At 33.9% G+C, this 14,075-nt stretch overlaps 2 protein-coding genes across 2 annotated transcripts; both read left to right on the forward strand.

Annotated features, from left to right (window-relative positions):
- Positions 1–6,434: 6,434 nt before the first annotated feature.
- LOC105803857 (wall-associated receptor kinase-like 14) lies at positions 6,435–10,213 on the forward strand. Its single transcript, XM_012636262.2, has 4 exons — positions 6,435–6,649; positions 6,918–7,702; positions 8,595–8,669; positions 8,789–10,213. Exons 2-4 carry the CDS (start codon positions 6,958–6,960, stop codon positions 10,060–10,062), a joined length of 2,094 nt encoding a protein of 697 aa, XP_012491716.1. The 5' UTR covers positions 6,435–6,649; positions 6,918–6,957; the 3' UTR covers positions 10,063–10,213.
- Positions 10,214–10,321: 108 nt separating this feature from the next.
- LOC105803858 (uncharacterized) lies at positions 10,322–13,153 on the forward strand. The gene is made up of 6 exons (XM_012636263.2): positions 10,322–10,935; positions 11,238–11,461; positions 11,647–11,856; positions 11,972–12,062; positions 12,220–12,490; positions 12,577–13,153. The coding sequence occupies exons 1-6, from the start codon at positions 10,631–10,633 to the stop codon at positions 12,880–12,882; spliced, it is 1,407 nt and encodes a 468-aa protein (XP_012491717.1). The 5' UTR covers positions 10,322–10,630; the 3' UTR covers positions 12,883–13,153.
- Positions 13,154–14,075: the final 922 nt, after the last annotated feature.

Genomic DNA, 14,075 nt, shown 5'->3' on the forward strand with positions numbered 1-14,075 from the left:
TTCAGGTTAAGTAGGGTGGCCCGACCTATGAATAGGTCTATTATTATGAGGGTATTTTGTTGTTTTTTTTTCTTATTTTATAAAGAAACAAAAAAGGCATAATTTGCTTCTATGGCCTTTCAACTTTACAAAAGATCGTTTTAGCTTTTAATTTATTTTTGCGCCTCTTTCAACTTTTAAACTTGCATTTTTGTTAAATCACTCAAAATGGATGGAAAAAATTGACGTTTGTCAACTTTGTTGACGTGGCATACACGTGGATTGCCACATAGATGACATCTCAACATTTAATTATTTTTTAAAATTAAAAAAAATTATAATTTTTAATAATTTTAATTTTAAAATAACTTTTATAATTTTAAATTTTAAATTTTTAAATTTTAAAAAATTAATTAAATGTTGGCGTGTGTATAGTTCATAAAGTTAAAAAACATTAACCTTTTCATTTTATTTTGGGATGATTTGATAAAAAAAATACAAGTTTAAGGGTTGAAAAGGAGAAAAATAAATAAATGGCTAAAATAAATATTTTCTTGGTGTGATATCTTAAAATTAAAAGAAATTACTCATTTGATAATTATGTAACAAAAAAATTGTAATGAGCTTGAATTAAACAAAAGAATTTTAACGTGTTAACAATTAAACTTGCATTTTCAAAGTCATAAATTTTTAAAATAAAATTAGGGAATTAAACTCCAAGTGTATAAAAATACAAGAATTTGGAGCATATTTTAACCTTTATTATTATATTATTTATCATATATTATTGTTTTATAATTGTTTATCTTTTAATTATGGAAATTTTCATATTTTATAATTAATTTTTTAGAAGGTAAAATATTTAAACCGATATAAAATTCGCCTACCCTCTTTTAATTATGGAAACCGATATGGTTTGAAAGATACCCACTTACCTGTTGAAGCTTGATAAAAAAATATACTATCTTCACGTTTTAATTATTAAATGAATTTTAAATAAAAGGTACATTTTCCTTTATTACTTAATTATTATTCAATTTAGGGTTAATTGAATATGAGGCTCTTAAATTATGTCATTTGTTTGAATTCGGTTTTAAATTTTTTCCGTAATTAAAGTTGGTCTTTATCACTATATTCCTATAAAAGAATAGTCAGAGCTAATGAAGAAGCGCCACACCATCACCTTATTAAATAATCAAATAAATTTTTTAAATAAAATAAACACCTCCCTCTCCTCCTTGCTTGTAACAACCTGATTTCTATTGGTGCCAAAAAAGTTAATTTCTAAATTGAACTTATCAAACCGAGCCATCCAAAAATTTTAAAACGAAGAATTATAGAGACAAGTACAAAGTTAAATGGTAGAACAATTGAACCATTAAATTGATTAAGTTATTACACAAATAGTACAAAGACTAAATTATAAGGTGAGTAAATAAGGAGATTTGATTTAAGATTTGAGCAGGTCCTTACTAAACAATTAAACATGGACTTAAACTTAATTAACCCATAGTTGACTTAAAAGTTAGTAGCAAGCATTGATGAATGCCATAAACATCCACTAGATCTTTCATGAGAAATTTGAGCCATTGATTAATGTTATTAGATGGAAATAAGGTATAGTAAATGAGCAAGAGACACAAACCTTATTCATTCTCATCATCTCTCCCGCCGAACCAAGAAAGAAGAAAGGAGTTTTGGCTTTGGTTTTCCTTCATTGCCGTAAGAAAAATTAGTAAGGTTTTCTTTGTGATTGATAGATATGAAAAACTCACTTGTTAGATTGATAAATTGATGAAGTTTTAATGTAGAATATTAAGTTAGAAAGCCGTGAAATCTTAGTAGTTGAATTTAGATTTTATGTTAAATTACTAAGGATTTATTTGTAAAAATGAGGACTATGAGATTTATTAGTAAATAATGATAGTTTGAGGTCCCTGGAGAATAGTTATAAATTGATTGCGTAAATAGTAAAATACGAGAATTTTAAATAATAGGATTTAAGGTGACTAAAGTGAAAGGTTTGAATAATATATTTAATGATGAAAACTTAATATCATTGACATTGAGCAAGGTTGAAAATGAGGAACAACGTAAGGATAAGAACAGAAGACGAACAAATAATTTAGTGACGATTAGGTCTCGTGGGTACACAAAGTTCGACAGCATCCATGACTCACTTCTCAACTGAGCAATGTTTGTATAATCTTTAAAATATAATGTTTTGAGTTGGCATGCACCCAGTGTCAAAGCTAGCTTTAAAGCCTCTTTCTATGATTTAAATTTATAATGCTAGTGAATCGTAAGCCAAGTTAAGTTTGTATATATGTGAAGTGGTATGAATATGAGGTTATGTTGGTATGCATGATCATTATATGGTGTTTACTCAATGAAACAGGTGTTGCTTGCATGCTAAGTTAAATTGACGTGTTCAGTTGGGTTACTTATGCATTAATGTTTGATTATCATGATGAATTCAATGTACGAGTCAGTTTGAGTTGCTTTGACAACAAATATGGTGTCTCACATTTGGGCTCGGCAATTGAGTCGGGTGTGAGGTATCACATCGTTTTTCTCCCTCTCTCCCACCACCATCCCTCCCCCTAAGTTTGAGCCAACGCGATGTTTAATCTAAAACACGCAGTGTAAAACTATGCAAATTGAAACTTAATCTAACTTGATGGTATGGCTGAAATTGATTCCAAAGAGACCATCTCAGACAGAAATCACAAAAACGTTTGAAAAGAAGAGTTGTGAGGTAAGGAGGTGGTGGGATGAGTGCTGCATTTGAAGTTGATTCAGATTGTTTTTGTGGTGCAGCTTAAGGATGTAATGTTACAACGGGATTTCAGGATCCCCACATTGTTTGTCACTCATGAATACTAACAGATATTGATAGGTTGCTTTGGTTGTGGACTGGAACGCGATTCCCTACCCTGCTTTGGTGGGGAGGATTTTTTTTTAATTTTATTTAATATTAATATATATTTTATTTAATTAGATTTTAATGATAGCTCTGATTCTATTTATTTGTTCTGTCCTCAATATTTTTTCTTTGTGGTTAATCATTTTTCTTATTATTTAGTAAAATTTTTATTCAAACTTTTTAAATAATGATTATTAATTAATTTTTATAAAATAATTTAATAAATTAATCTAAAGATTAACATGAACTAAATTAAATATAAATTTAAGATACATTATTTTAATTGAAGTGAAATAGATTTTTTTAATAAATAAGTCAAATATATTTAATTTTATGGTAGTTCAAAAATAGAATTAAATTTTCATAAGGTAAATGAATAAATTAAATAGAGTTAATTGTCTTTTATTTTAAATTTGCTTAGAGTATTCTTCAAACTATAAGGAAATTATATTTTATAGTAAACTTGAGGGTGAGTGATTTTATCCTAATAAATAGTAGGATAAATCATATTAGTAGTCACTTAATTATTAATAATGAAATGTTACAAAAATTTTGTCATCATGAGTTAACGTAAAAATAGAAACATCCAAAAATCTAAGCTAGTTGGGTAACCAAAAAGATAAAAATTGAACAATTGAGTGAAAATTTTATAATTTTTCATGATTGGATGACTAGAAAAAAGAACATAATTAGATGACTACTAATATTATATATTAAACATTAGTGAATTAAATTGGAGTTGAGAAAGAGGTTTATAATAAGTAGAAGCCTTGGTCTATAATTGCATCATTTTCTTCTATTGTTGACATTATGAAAAAGCAAAGTTGGCCGTAATCTATTACAACTGGCCATGTGCCACCAATCTATGTACCCTCAACCAAACACTATATATATTAGAACTCAAACTGAAGTGCTTCTTTTTGCCTGCCTTTTCAAATTTGAGAATAAAAAACATTTATGGATTTATCATTACCAACTCATTCACAAATCTATAACATAAAGAGTTAATTTAAAACGAGTTTATCTTGAATGATGTAATGAACTATTCAATTGGAACATCATTTCTTTACTTTTAGTGATATATTTTAAAGAGTTCATTCAAATATTTACTGAAGTGGTATGGGACTTCGCTCGAGTGATGATTTGAAAATAAAATGTGATTTTTAAGAAGAATAAGATGAGAGTGGAAGTGGTGGAAATCTACAAATAAACACATGCTCCTTTCTCAATAATCTTCTATACTTGCATGCGATGCCATTGTTTAACTGTAATTTTCTTTGCACCATTTCAACTTTTAATGTGGAAGTAAAATGGCACTACTTTTCTCAAAGTTGATGCCAAAATTCTATTGTAATTTGCCAGGAATATGGTGAAAATTTACAGAAAGTAGATAACCTAACGGGAAAGTCGTTCAATGTAATCTGAAAAGCATTAAAAAAATTAATGAATTATACGCCATGCTTGACACCCTTGAAGGAGCTTTTTTCGTCTATGCTGCACAAATCAAGGCCCTGAAATATGAAAATAATACAACCTTCACTGGTCAAAAGTTGCTGCTCCTCTTACCAATAGCATTGCTTTCAAAGAAATTGAGGAGTTAAATTTAATCCGAAATTCAAAGTAGATGTCATCTTAAAAGTTTATATATTTATTTACCAACAAATAATTGGAAGACGTGAAAGTGGACTTCTTCCTCCACATTTGAACCAAATTTAAATATTACTTTAAAAAAAAAAAAAACCACGGCTTATCGCAACAAAGGTAATAATCTTGTGATGGTAAACTTTTGCTTTTGTTTCTATAAATTCAGAAATATAAGGGGTAGAAATGAACTAAAATTTCCACATGGTTTTTATATTACCAGAATTTCAATTTGGGTTTTACTTATCCTAGTATATAAAAGAAAAGTCCTCTAATAGAATGCCACTTTTGTCTTGTTGACTTTTAAACCTCTTGACTTCTTCTAAATTAAACAAGTCCTCCAAATAGAAAAATGAAAAAGACAAGTCCTCAGTTTGGATTAGTTTTTCTGTAATAAAAATTTGATTTATTATTTATATTTTAAAATTATAATTATAATCAATTATCACCTTCACCTATCACCATTAAAGTAATGAAACCTTATCTAAAAATAAAATATAATTAGATGAAATTAAATCAAAGTTTCTACCTTTACCCCAAAAAATCTTATTTTTACCGCTAAATCAAAGTCTAATCCACTTTTAATATATTAACAAATTAAATAATATCACTAAATTTAAAAAAGAGGCCATATAATTATTATATCAATATTTTATATCTATACTTATGTTAAATGAGTTAATGTCACGAGTCAATTGAATAGAGTTCGATTGAGAAATTATCATAATATTTTTTGTTACGAGATTATTAAAATAATCTTAATTTTTATAAGATGTTTTTTCATTTTATATTTTATATAAAATCAATAAATATTTAACCCAACTAATTTTAAATATTTCATTTTTACATTTAAGGTTCTTTTTATTTTATATACATTTTAGTAAATATATTTATTATATAATTTTTCACCTAGTGCGTGATAATCTAGTATATCTTTATTATAGTAAGGAAGGAGTGCCAATTATGTAAGGGAGCAGTGATTAAACCTCGTGTTGGCACCTAAAGTAATATTGTCAAAACTGAATTGAATCAAGAATTAACTAGTATATTAATTTAGTTAAAGGGGTTAGATTGGTTTTAGAGTGAGCAACTCAGAATTAGGGTTGACCAACAAATTGTGAACTGGTTGAACTGTTCTTTAGCTCAAATTAATGGTTTCAAACCATAAAAAAAAAAAAGGCCAACCCACCCAAATACAAAAAAGATTTAAAAATAAGAAAAATGGAGAAAAACTAACCTAAGTAGAAGTGTATAATCAAACCAATACAATTACAAACGCATAAAAAATCAAAATATAATATAACAAAATCTACTTATAAAAACTACACATGTTAAGATTGAGATACTTACACATGACAATTGTGCATAATAAGATTCGAATCTAGACACTTAAAACCTAGAGTCTCGCCATTTGTTGATGGTACTAAGCCCTCGTTGACTAATTTTATTGGATTTTAATTGAAAAAAATTGTTTTAAGAGTTATGTTTTTATTTATAGGATTAAAATTCAAGATTCTACGTCAATGTTTATAATATAAATCATAAATAAAACATAATCGATGAATTAAAATTAAAAATTAATTAAATAAAAATACAATTTAAAATTTGCTAAAATATTATTGTTTTTATACTTGTATTTAAATTTATTAAAAAATATATATCTATGTTATTAGTCAAAACTCGAAACCCTCTTTTTTATTGTGTGCGGTGCTGACCCACAATATAATATCTGGTTTGGTCTATCTCCGTAATTTAACCTACTTTTGGAAGGACATTTCCGTCTAATCATTTCCCTCAGCTCCCGAACTTAAAAGGGTAAAACAGTTATTTCATAATAATTAATTCACTATACACTTATCAATGGAGTTTTAACAAATCTTTCTGTGTTGTATTTAAAAACTTTCAACTCATTTCCCATTTCCTCTTCTTCTCCAAAATTCTCTCTTTTTTTTTTTCTTGTTTGATTTGAAATGAAAACCAAAAACCCAAAATCAAAGTACTTCTAAAGAAGCGTTAACAAAGCTCAGATATTTATTTGAAGCTCTGTTATTGGAATAAAGAAGAGGCAATTGTTGCAGCCATTGAAGAAGAAACAATAACAAGGTAAGCTCATAAATATTCTCAACTAAACCAAGCCCATTCATTAAAAATTTCCTTTTTGAAAGAAATTTCCCGAATTTACAATGCATTGACCTTTCTTTGTATTAGCATTTATTGAGTTTTGATGGACTTCCCAACGCCATCAATCGATCTGCTTTAACTCCCTCCCCACCCCTCCTCTCTCAATAACTCCTTCTTTTTTTTTTCAATAACTACATATTTTACTTTTTACTCTGTTCCTCTTATTCAAGCTTGTTTTTCTTTTTTGTAGGAAGCTGATGTTGCTCTGTTTTGTTCTTTGAGAATCGAAAATGATGCCGTGCTATGCAAAATTACCCTTCTCAATAATCATAACATTTCTTTTTGTTATCTACCGAGCAAACTCAGTTAACTCGGAGAACAACAAGTGCCAAGGCTCCTGCGAAACCAGCAATTTCTCAAGCCCCTTACCCTTTCCATTCGGGTTCACACCGGGTTGCCCCATCCAACTCAACTGCAACTCGACCGGGGTCGGAATTGGAGAATTCCATGTCCTCAACATAACTTCCAACGACATCATCATCGACCTGCCCGCCAAATGCTACCGACCGCTTGCTTCACTCGCCGTTCTCTCCGGTGAGAACTACGCGCTCTCGGTGGACAACACTCTCCTTCTCCAAAACTGTTCCAACCCCTTACCAGGTCCTTGTGAAATAAGGCCAATGTTTCTAGAAAGGTCGTTTCAAGCTGGCCCTTGCGCTGCTAGGAGTGACAACATAAGCTGTTTCTCCAGCGGTGGTGACGGCGTCCGGCTGTTGAGTTTCGAGGAAGTTAATAAAACGCAGTGCCGTTTCTTGTTTTCCTCGACCGCTATTGTAGTTGACCCGGCGAGGAACTCAGCGGTCTCTGTGGATTTGGAACGAGTTAAATTGGAATGGTGGGTTAAAGACTGTAATTGCGACCCAAACGCTAACCGTACGGACGTCAAGAATGGTAACAAGTCGGTGGGGTGTAAGTGTTTTTGCAAGAAAGGGTTTGAAGGAGATGGATTCAAAGAAGGCGGTGGTTGCCGGAGAGGTTAGTCAACGCTTCCAAGTCTAAGATTTTGTTTTACTTGTTATTTTATTTTGTCGGGTTTGTTTTTTTATTTTTTTTGACTTGGATTTTAGAGCAAAATTATTGTGGGATTCTTGACTAGTAATGTTTCTCTAGAAATGGTAGCTTTAACAGTTTAACTACATTTGAAAAGAAAATGGCGTAGAATTGTAGGAGTTGATCTCTTGGTGAAATCATATACAATTTGATGCTTTTGCACTATGGTTCATCAAATTTTGGCATTACTACGAACCAAGATCAAGAGTTTCTGCTTGTAAAGTTGCATCTTATTTAGTGGTTGAATTGCACCAAAAGGATGAAACTTATTTTTACCGGTAATGCGTGTCATGAATGTTCAACCTCAATGGTGGCTAAAATTGGCTGTGAGGCCCAACTGATCGCTCACCTTCATCATAATCCATAATTCTAAGCCTCTTCAAGAAAGGCAACAATGAGGTCAACGTCAACAAAAAACAGCGTTGTTGACTTGGTAAAACTAATGGAGTTTTCCATTCTTGGGCACAATGTACTGTTTTGCCTTACATCTTTGTCTGATATTTGACTTGGCTCCCTCGTGGAAGTTAAGGGCATGCATAAAAGTAGATTTGGATATGGTAATTCATACCTCCTAAAATATAAAGATTTGTAATTTGGGAAATATGGCCAAAATTTAACTTCTTTGGTAAACCAACTTGTTAGAAGGATCTTCCTATCAACTATGCACTACATTTATGAAAATATTTTAGCAACAAATACACAAATGTCTTCTTGATTCTGATCGGTGCTTGTCTATTGGAAAGTCGACATTTGCATATTTTATCGGTTTCATGCCTATAGTTTTTGACAATATGTTTCTGAATGCTACATTAATCAGTGCCTAGCTGCAATGCTTCAAAATACATTTCTGGCAATTGCGGGGGAACTACAAGAGTCGGTGTTCTGGTTGGAGGTAATTTGGCTGTAATTCAAAATAATTGTATTAATGTGTTCATCATCCATCCCTCCTACAGATTCTGTGTTCTCTTCTTTAAGTAACTAATGGACCACGTTGTTTGTTTAATTTCTTAGGGCTTGTTGGTGGGGCATTGCTAATGGGTATTGTGGCTCTTGTATGTTTCTATTTGCGAAGGCGTTCTAATAACATCAACAAACAGATGAGTGCAAAGCGCCTTATATCCGAAGCCGCAGGCAATTCAAGTGTTCCTTGCTATGCCTATAGAGAAATTGAAAGAGCTACTAATGGCTTCTGTGATAAACAGAGACTGGGAACTGGAGCCTATGGTACAGTTTATGCAGGGAAACTCCACAGCGATGACTGGGTTGCGATAAAAAGGTTCAGATATAGAGATCCTGATAGTATTGACCAAGTAATGAATGAGATTAAGCTCCTTTCCTCGGTCAGTCACCCAAATCTCGTCCGCCTCTTAGGTTGCTGCATGGAGGAGGGTGAACCTATGCTGGTCTATGAGTTTATGCCTAATGGAACTTTATCACAGCATCTACAAAGAGAGAGGGGTTCAGGACTTCCATGGACAGTAAGGCTCACCATAGCTGCTGAAACTGCTAAGGCTATTGCCTATCTTCACTCCGTGAATCCGCCTATTTTTCACCGAGATATTAAGTCTAGCAATATTCTCTTGGATTACAACTATAGATCAAAGGTAGCTGATTTTGGTCTTTCCAGGCTTGGGATGGCTGAATCATCCCACATCTCAACTGCCCCTCAAGGAACACCAGGGTATCTTGATCCTCAATACCATCAATACTTCCATCTTTCAGATAAAAGTGATGTATACAGTTTTGGGGTGGTTCTTGTGGAGATAATAACTGCGCTGAAAGTGGTTGACTTTTCACGCGCTCATAATGAGGTAAACTTAGCTGCACTTGCTATCGATAGGATAGGAAGAGGCTGCGTGGATGAGATAATTGATCCATACCTTGATCCACATAGAGATGCTTGGACACTTTCATCAATTCATAATGTGGCTGAGCTAGCATTTAGATGCCTCGCTTCTCATCGGGACATGAGGCCAACCATGATCGAAGTCGCGGAAGAGCTAGAACACATCAGACTCAGCGCTTGGGTTCCAGGCATGTGCATAGAGTCTCCTGCAGCTTCCTCAGACGAAGAAAGTGAGAAATCATTCAACAAGTCAACGAAGATGTCCGATGTGGGAAGCCGGAGACTGATGAAGTTGAAGCAAAGGGAAGGAGAATGTTTAACCACCTCATTAGAAGAAGTAAAAAATAGGTCTCCTATATCAGTACAAGATCATTGGTCAAGTGGACAGAGCTCACCTTCAACAAACAGCTTGTTGGGTAATTCATCTCGGCGAGAATGATGAGACCTGAACAACAACTGCTTTGTGAATACTATTCATCCTATAAAAATTTTCTTTTCTTTTCGCAAAATGTTAATCAATGTTGAAACCCAGAAAGTGTTTTAATTCGATTAGTAAAGTGATTACAATACTATAATCGTTTTGTTTGGAAGATTGTTATCTTATCAGCTCCCTTTTATCATCTTAAATATATGCCATCAACAAGATTCTACAATTCCAGCAAGCATTATATTATATATAAAAACATACAGCGGACTGAGAGAAAGAGTTGTGGAAGCCATTTTTTGCTTTCATTTCCTCAGAGCCTTACCTTTCGAAATCAAAATGACAGAATCGTCTGACACTGATAACAATTTGACAAAAAAGAAACCTTTTTCCTTTCAATTACGAAAGTACCTTCCTCCATTTCTCTCCTTTAAAGCTTGTCGTTCAAGGTTTCAGTCTTTCCTTTCAAACCTCGATTTTCCGCCAGAAAGGATTTCTGGAAGGCGGGCAAGAGAAAGCCTAAGACCTGTTTTCGGTTATCCATACTTTTGTATTTTTCGGTAAATATTAAAGCAAAAAAGTGATGGCTGAAGAAGAAGTTACGGCGGTGCCGATGACGATGACGGAGCAAACCCCAGAACCGAAAAAGGTGGAAACCCTAGAAGCGCAAGGTTCAAAAGAAGCCACTATCGAATCTGCGGTTCGTGGAGGTACCGAGTCTACATGCAATAATGAGAACAACACTGAAAGCTGTGGAATTGCTCCGGATATTGGCCGAGCGAAGGCGCTGGAGTTGGCAGATGAGTTGACGGAGAAAGGATCCAAGGCTTTTAAAGAAAACGATTTCACCCAAGCTGCCCATTTCTTTCGCCGTGCCCTTGAAATCAGGTTTAAACCTTGTGCTTTCTGCTTCATCTGATCTCTTTTCCATTTTTTATTTAATTTATGAGGAAATAAACTAAATCTATGGTTCAGAGTTTGGTTTTACCCCCTTTTTTTTCCCTTTCTTTTAAGAAAAATAAAAATTTTAACTTTTTTCATTAACTTGCATTATTATAATTTATGTTATGTGAAGTAATTAAGATAGTTTCAAAGTGCAATTAGGGGAAAAAACCCATCAAACAGAGATTTAGTGAATTGCCATTTGTAGTTGAAGTTACATTTAACCATTTAAGGTTTTTTCATACTAGGGGTTTGCATCACGGTGAACTTGCAGTCGCATGTCTCAACGTGTACTATCTGTATGGACGCGCATTGCTGTGCAAGGCTCAAGAGGAGACTGGTCCTCTGGTTTCTGTTCCGGAAAAGGATGGTGAGATTCTGCAAGACTCAAACAAAGAGGGGCCGACCAAAAGTGCTGTAACTCGGGAATCTTCAGTTGCTTCTGTATCAAGCAATTCGGAACAGGATGGCAGTATGTATTCTGAGGGGATTATTTACCTCTAGTTGAATTGAGCAGTGTAGTTGAATCTCTTTCATTTTCGTTCACATTGTTGTGAATTGTGCATAACAGCTGCTCCACGATCAATGTTATAGTTCATAAACTAAATTGTTAACTGTTCTTTTACACATTCAGTTGGATTTCGTTCTGTGTTTCAGGTGAAAAAGACGAGGATAGTGACGATAGCGACACTGATGATGTGATTGAAGCTGAAGCAAATGAGGACATGGATGAATCGGAATTGGATTTGGATTTGGCATGGAAAATGCTAGATACTGCGAGGGCAATTGCTGAAAAACAGCAGTTGGGTGACACCATGGAGAAAGTGGATATTTTATCTGCATTGGCTGAAGTTGACTTGGAAAGGGGTCAGTACTTGACTGCTCGTTGTAGCTTGTGTATGCTTTGTTGAGGTGGGGGGAGGAACTCTCTTTACCAGTTTTTATTGAAGCATCCATGTTTTTTCCTGTTATGCTTCTTTAGAGGACATTGAATCTTCACTTGGCAATTACCAGAAAGCTCTATCCATTTTGCAACAGCTGGTTGAACCAGATCACCGGCAAATAGCTGAACTGTATCCTTGTTAAGGTTGAAATATCTTTGTTTCTTCGATTGTCCCAGGTTCAATTAAATAATGCGGTATCTTGGTCAGTTGAAGAAATGTGGATCTCCTTAAGTCAACCCTTCAATGTCATTTAGTTTTATATTTGCTGCTTAACTCTATAATTTAGGAATTTTCGGATTTGTACGTGTTTGGAGATTGACTCAAACCCCAAAGAAGCAATTCCATACGGTCAGAAGGCCATCTCAGTTTGCAAGTCTCGGGTGCAACTGCTCACGAATGAGATAATGATTTCCCCTGGATTAGCATCATCTTCAGCTGCCTCTGAATTGGGTGACGGTGAACAACTGTCTAAGGGCTCTCCGACTGTTCTATCTGTCAAAGATAAAGAAGCAGAAATTGACAATCTTGTTGGACTTGCTGAAGACCTGGAAAAGAAGGCAAGTGCAATTTTGATGATCTATTTGAACTAAATAATAATGATGTAAAACATACATTATTATTCTGTCTATTTCCATATTTGTAGCTTGAAGATCTAGAGCAGCTGATCTCCGACCCAAAGTCAATTATTGCAGAAATCCGGGGAATGGCATCTGGCAAGTCAAGGGGCGGTGAGAATAATGCATCTCCTGCTGCAGTGAACTCTTCACATATGTCTCCTGCTAACAGCAATGTAGATCATTTTGACTCTCCAACTGTTTCCACTGCTCATACAAATGGGGCCGTGGCGGTCACTCGTCTTGGCATCGTAGGAAAAGGAGTGAAGCGTGTTTTGATGAGTGCAGGTGCCGTAGAATCGAGCTCAATAAAGAAACCTACAATTGGCCCATAATCTGAGGGAGGCGGCATCAGTGCCTCCTGATGTTGGGTCCTAGATTTTGATAATGCCTAACTAGTAGTTATCGGGGTCTGCCGTTGAATCTTACCATCTGTAGTAGCAAACTACAGTTTTGGTTGCCTGTATTCATAATTGATATATTCTGCTGTAATATGCTTCTGAAAAACTCTTACCATTTTCGTGCAAAGCTCTCATCAAGTAATGTATCTAATATGTAATTGCGGTACATCAATGGTTAGATATAATCATTTCCCTACTTTTAAAAGCCTGATTGGAATTTTTGTATTGCCACATGCATTTATCCTTTTATGTTGCTATTGGTGAATTTTAAACAGTGCCAACCTTTTTTAATGCATTAACATATCTATCAACAATTATTATTATTATTATTATTATTATTATTATTATTATTATTATTATTATGAAAACAGGGGCGGAAAGGATAGTTGCGAGTGAATAGGACGACAGGAATATAACTAGGCAAAGCGATACAAACAAGAAGATAAGCAGGCAAAGTTTCTATTTTACTATTTAGCTAATTATGCAACAATGTGTTCGATTACATCAAAGCAAAGGTTTCATTATAAAGACTGAAAAAGGAGAAGGATAAAGAGATGTGAAGCAACATCAAATATCAGTACAAGATCTAAAAATCTTGCCAGCGAAGAAATTCCTAAAGAATGTGTTACAGGGTGGATTGCAGGCAATGTGGAAAGTACACTTGGGGTGGTTGTGGGAAACATCTATCCACCCTCTATGCCAGCATAGATGTGGGAAAACACTGCATGTGCCGATCATGGCCTGGCGTTGTCATCCCATCCACAACTAATGCGACAAACAACAACAATAATCAGCAACCTGCAACCCCAGTTTCAGGTTATAGTTTTTCTTTGACTTTTTGGTGTATGAGGTTACTTGTCATAGTTTTAGTTGCTCTTTGAGGTCGTCTAATCTTTACTTCAATACCCAACTACAACATATTGGGAAAATGGGTATTTTTATTTGTTGACATTTAAACCTGTTGTTTCAAAAAAGCGAAAGGAAAGACGATGATCATGATAAGCGAGCTAGGGACAAAAAAGCCAAGCTTGATGTTTTTGGTTGAATATGAATATGAAACAACTTTAAAGTTTTGTTTTGCAGGTAACCAGCAATCTTCATAAATGCTGTGGATGCATGCCAGATGT

This window comes from Gossypium raimondii, chromosome 11 (genome assembly GCF_025698545.1).
Source record: "Gossypium raimondii isolate GPD5lz chromosome 11, ASM2569854v1, whole genome shotgun sequence".
NCBI lineage: Eukaryota > Viridiplantae > Streptophyta > Magnoliopsida > Malvales > Malvaceae > Gossypium > Gossypium raimondii.

What these genes read in the sequence shown, in the direction of transcription:
- LOC105803857 (XM_012636262.2), top strand. Translation starts at nt 6,958, where the DNA reads ATGATGCCGTGCTATGCAAAATTACCCTTCTCAATAATCATAACATTT. An exon ending in AGGCGGTGGTTGCCGGAGAG is followed by an intron (nt 7,703 to 8,594) that starts GTTAGTCAACGC and finishes TACATTAATCAG; the next exon opens with TGCCTAGCTGCAATGCTTCA. An exon ending in AGTCGGTGTTCTGGTTGGAG is followed by an intron (nt 8,670 to 8,788) that starts GTAATTTGGCTG and finishes TTAATTTCTTAG; the next exon opens with GGCTTGTTGGTGGGGCATTG.
- LOC105803858 (XM_012636263.2), top strand. Translation starts at nt 10,631, where the DNA reads ATGGCTGAAGAAGAAGTTACGGCGGTGCCGATGACGATGACGGAGCAA. An exon ending in CGCCGTGCCCTTGAAATCAG is followed by an intron (nt 10,936 to 11,237) that starts GTTTAAACCTTG and finishes TTTTCATACTAG; the next exon opens with GGGTTTGCATCACGGTGAAC. An exon ending in TGAAGTTGACTTGGAAAGGG is followed by an intron (nt 11,857 to 11,971) that starts GTCAGTACTTGA and finishes ATGCTTCTTTAG; the next exon opens with AGGACATTGAATCTTCACTT.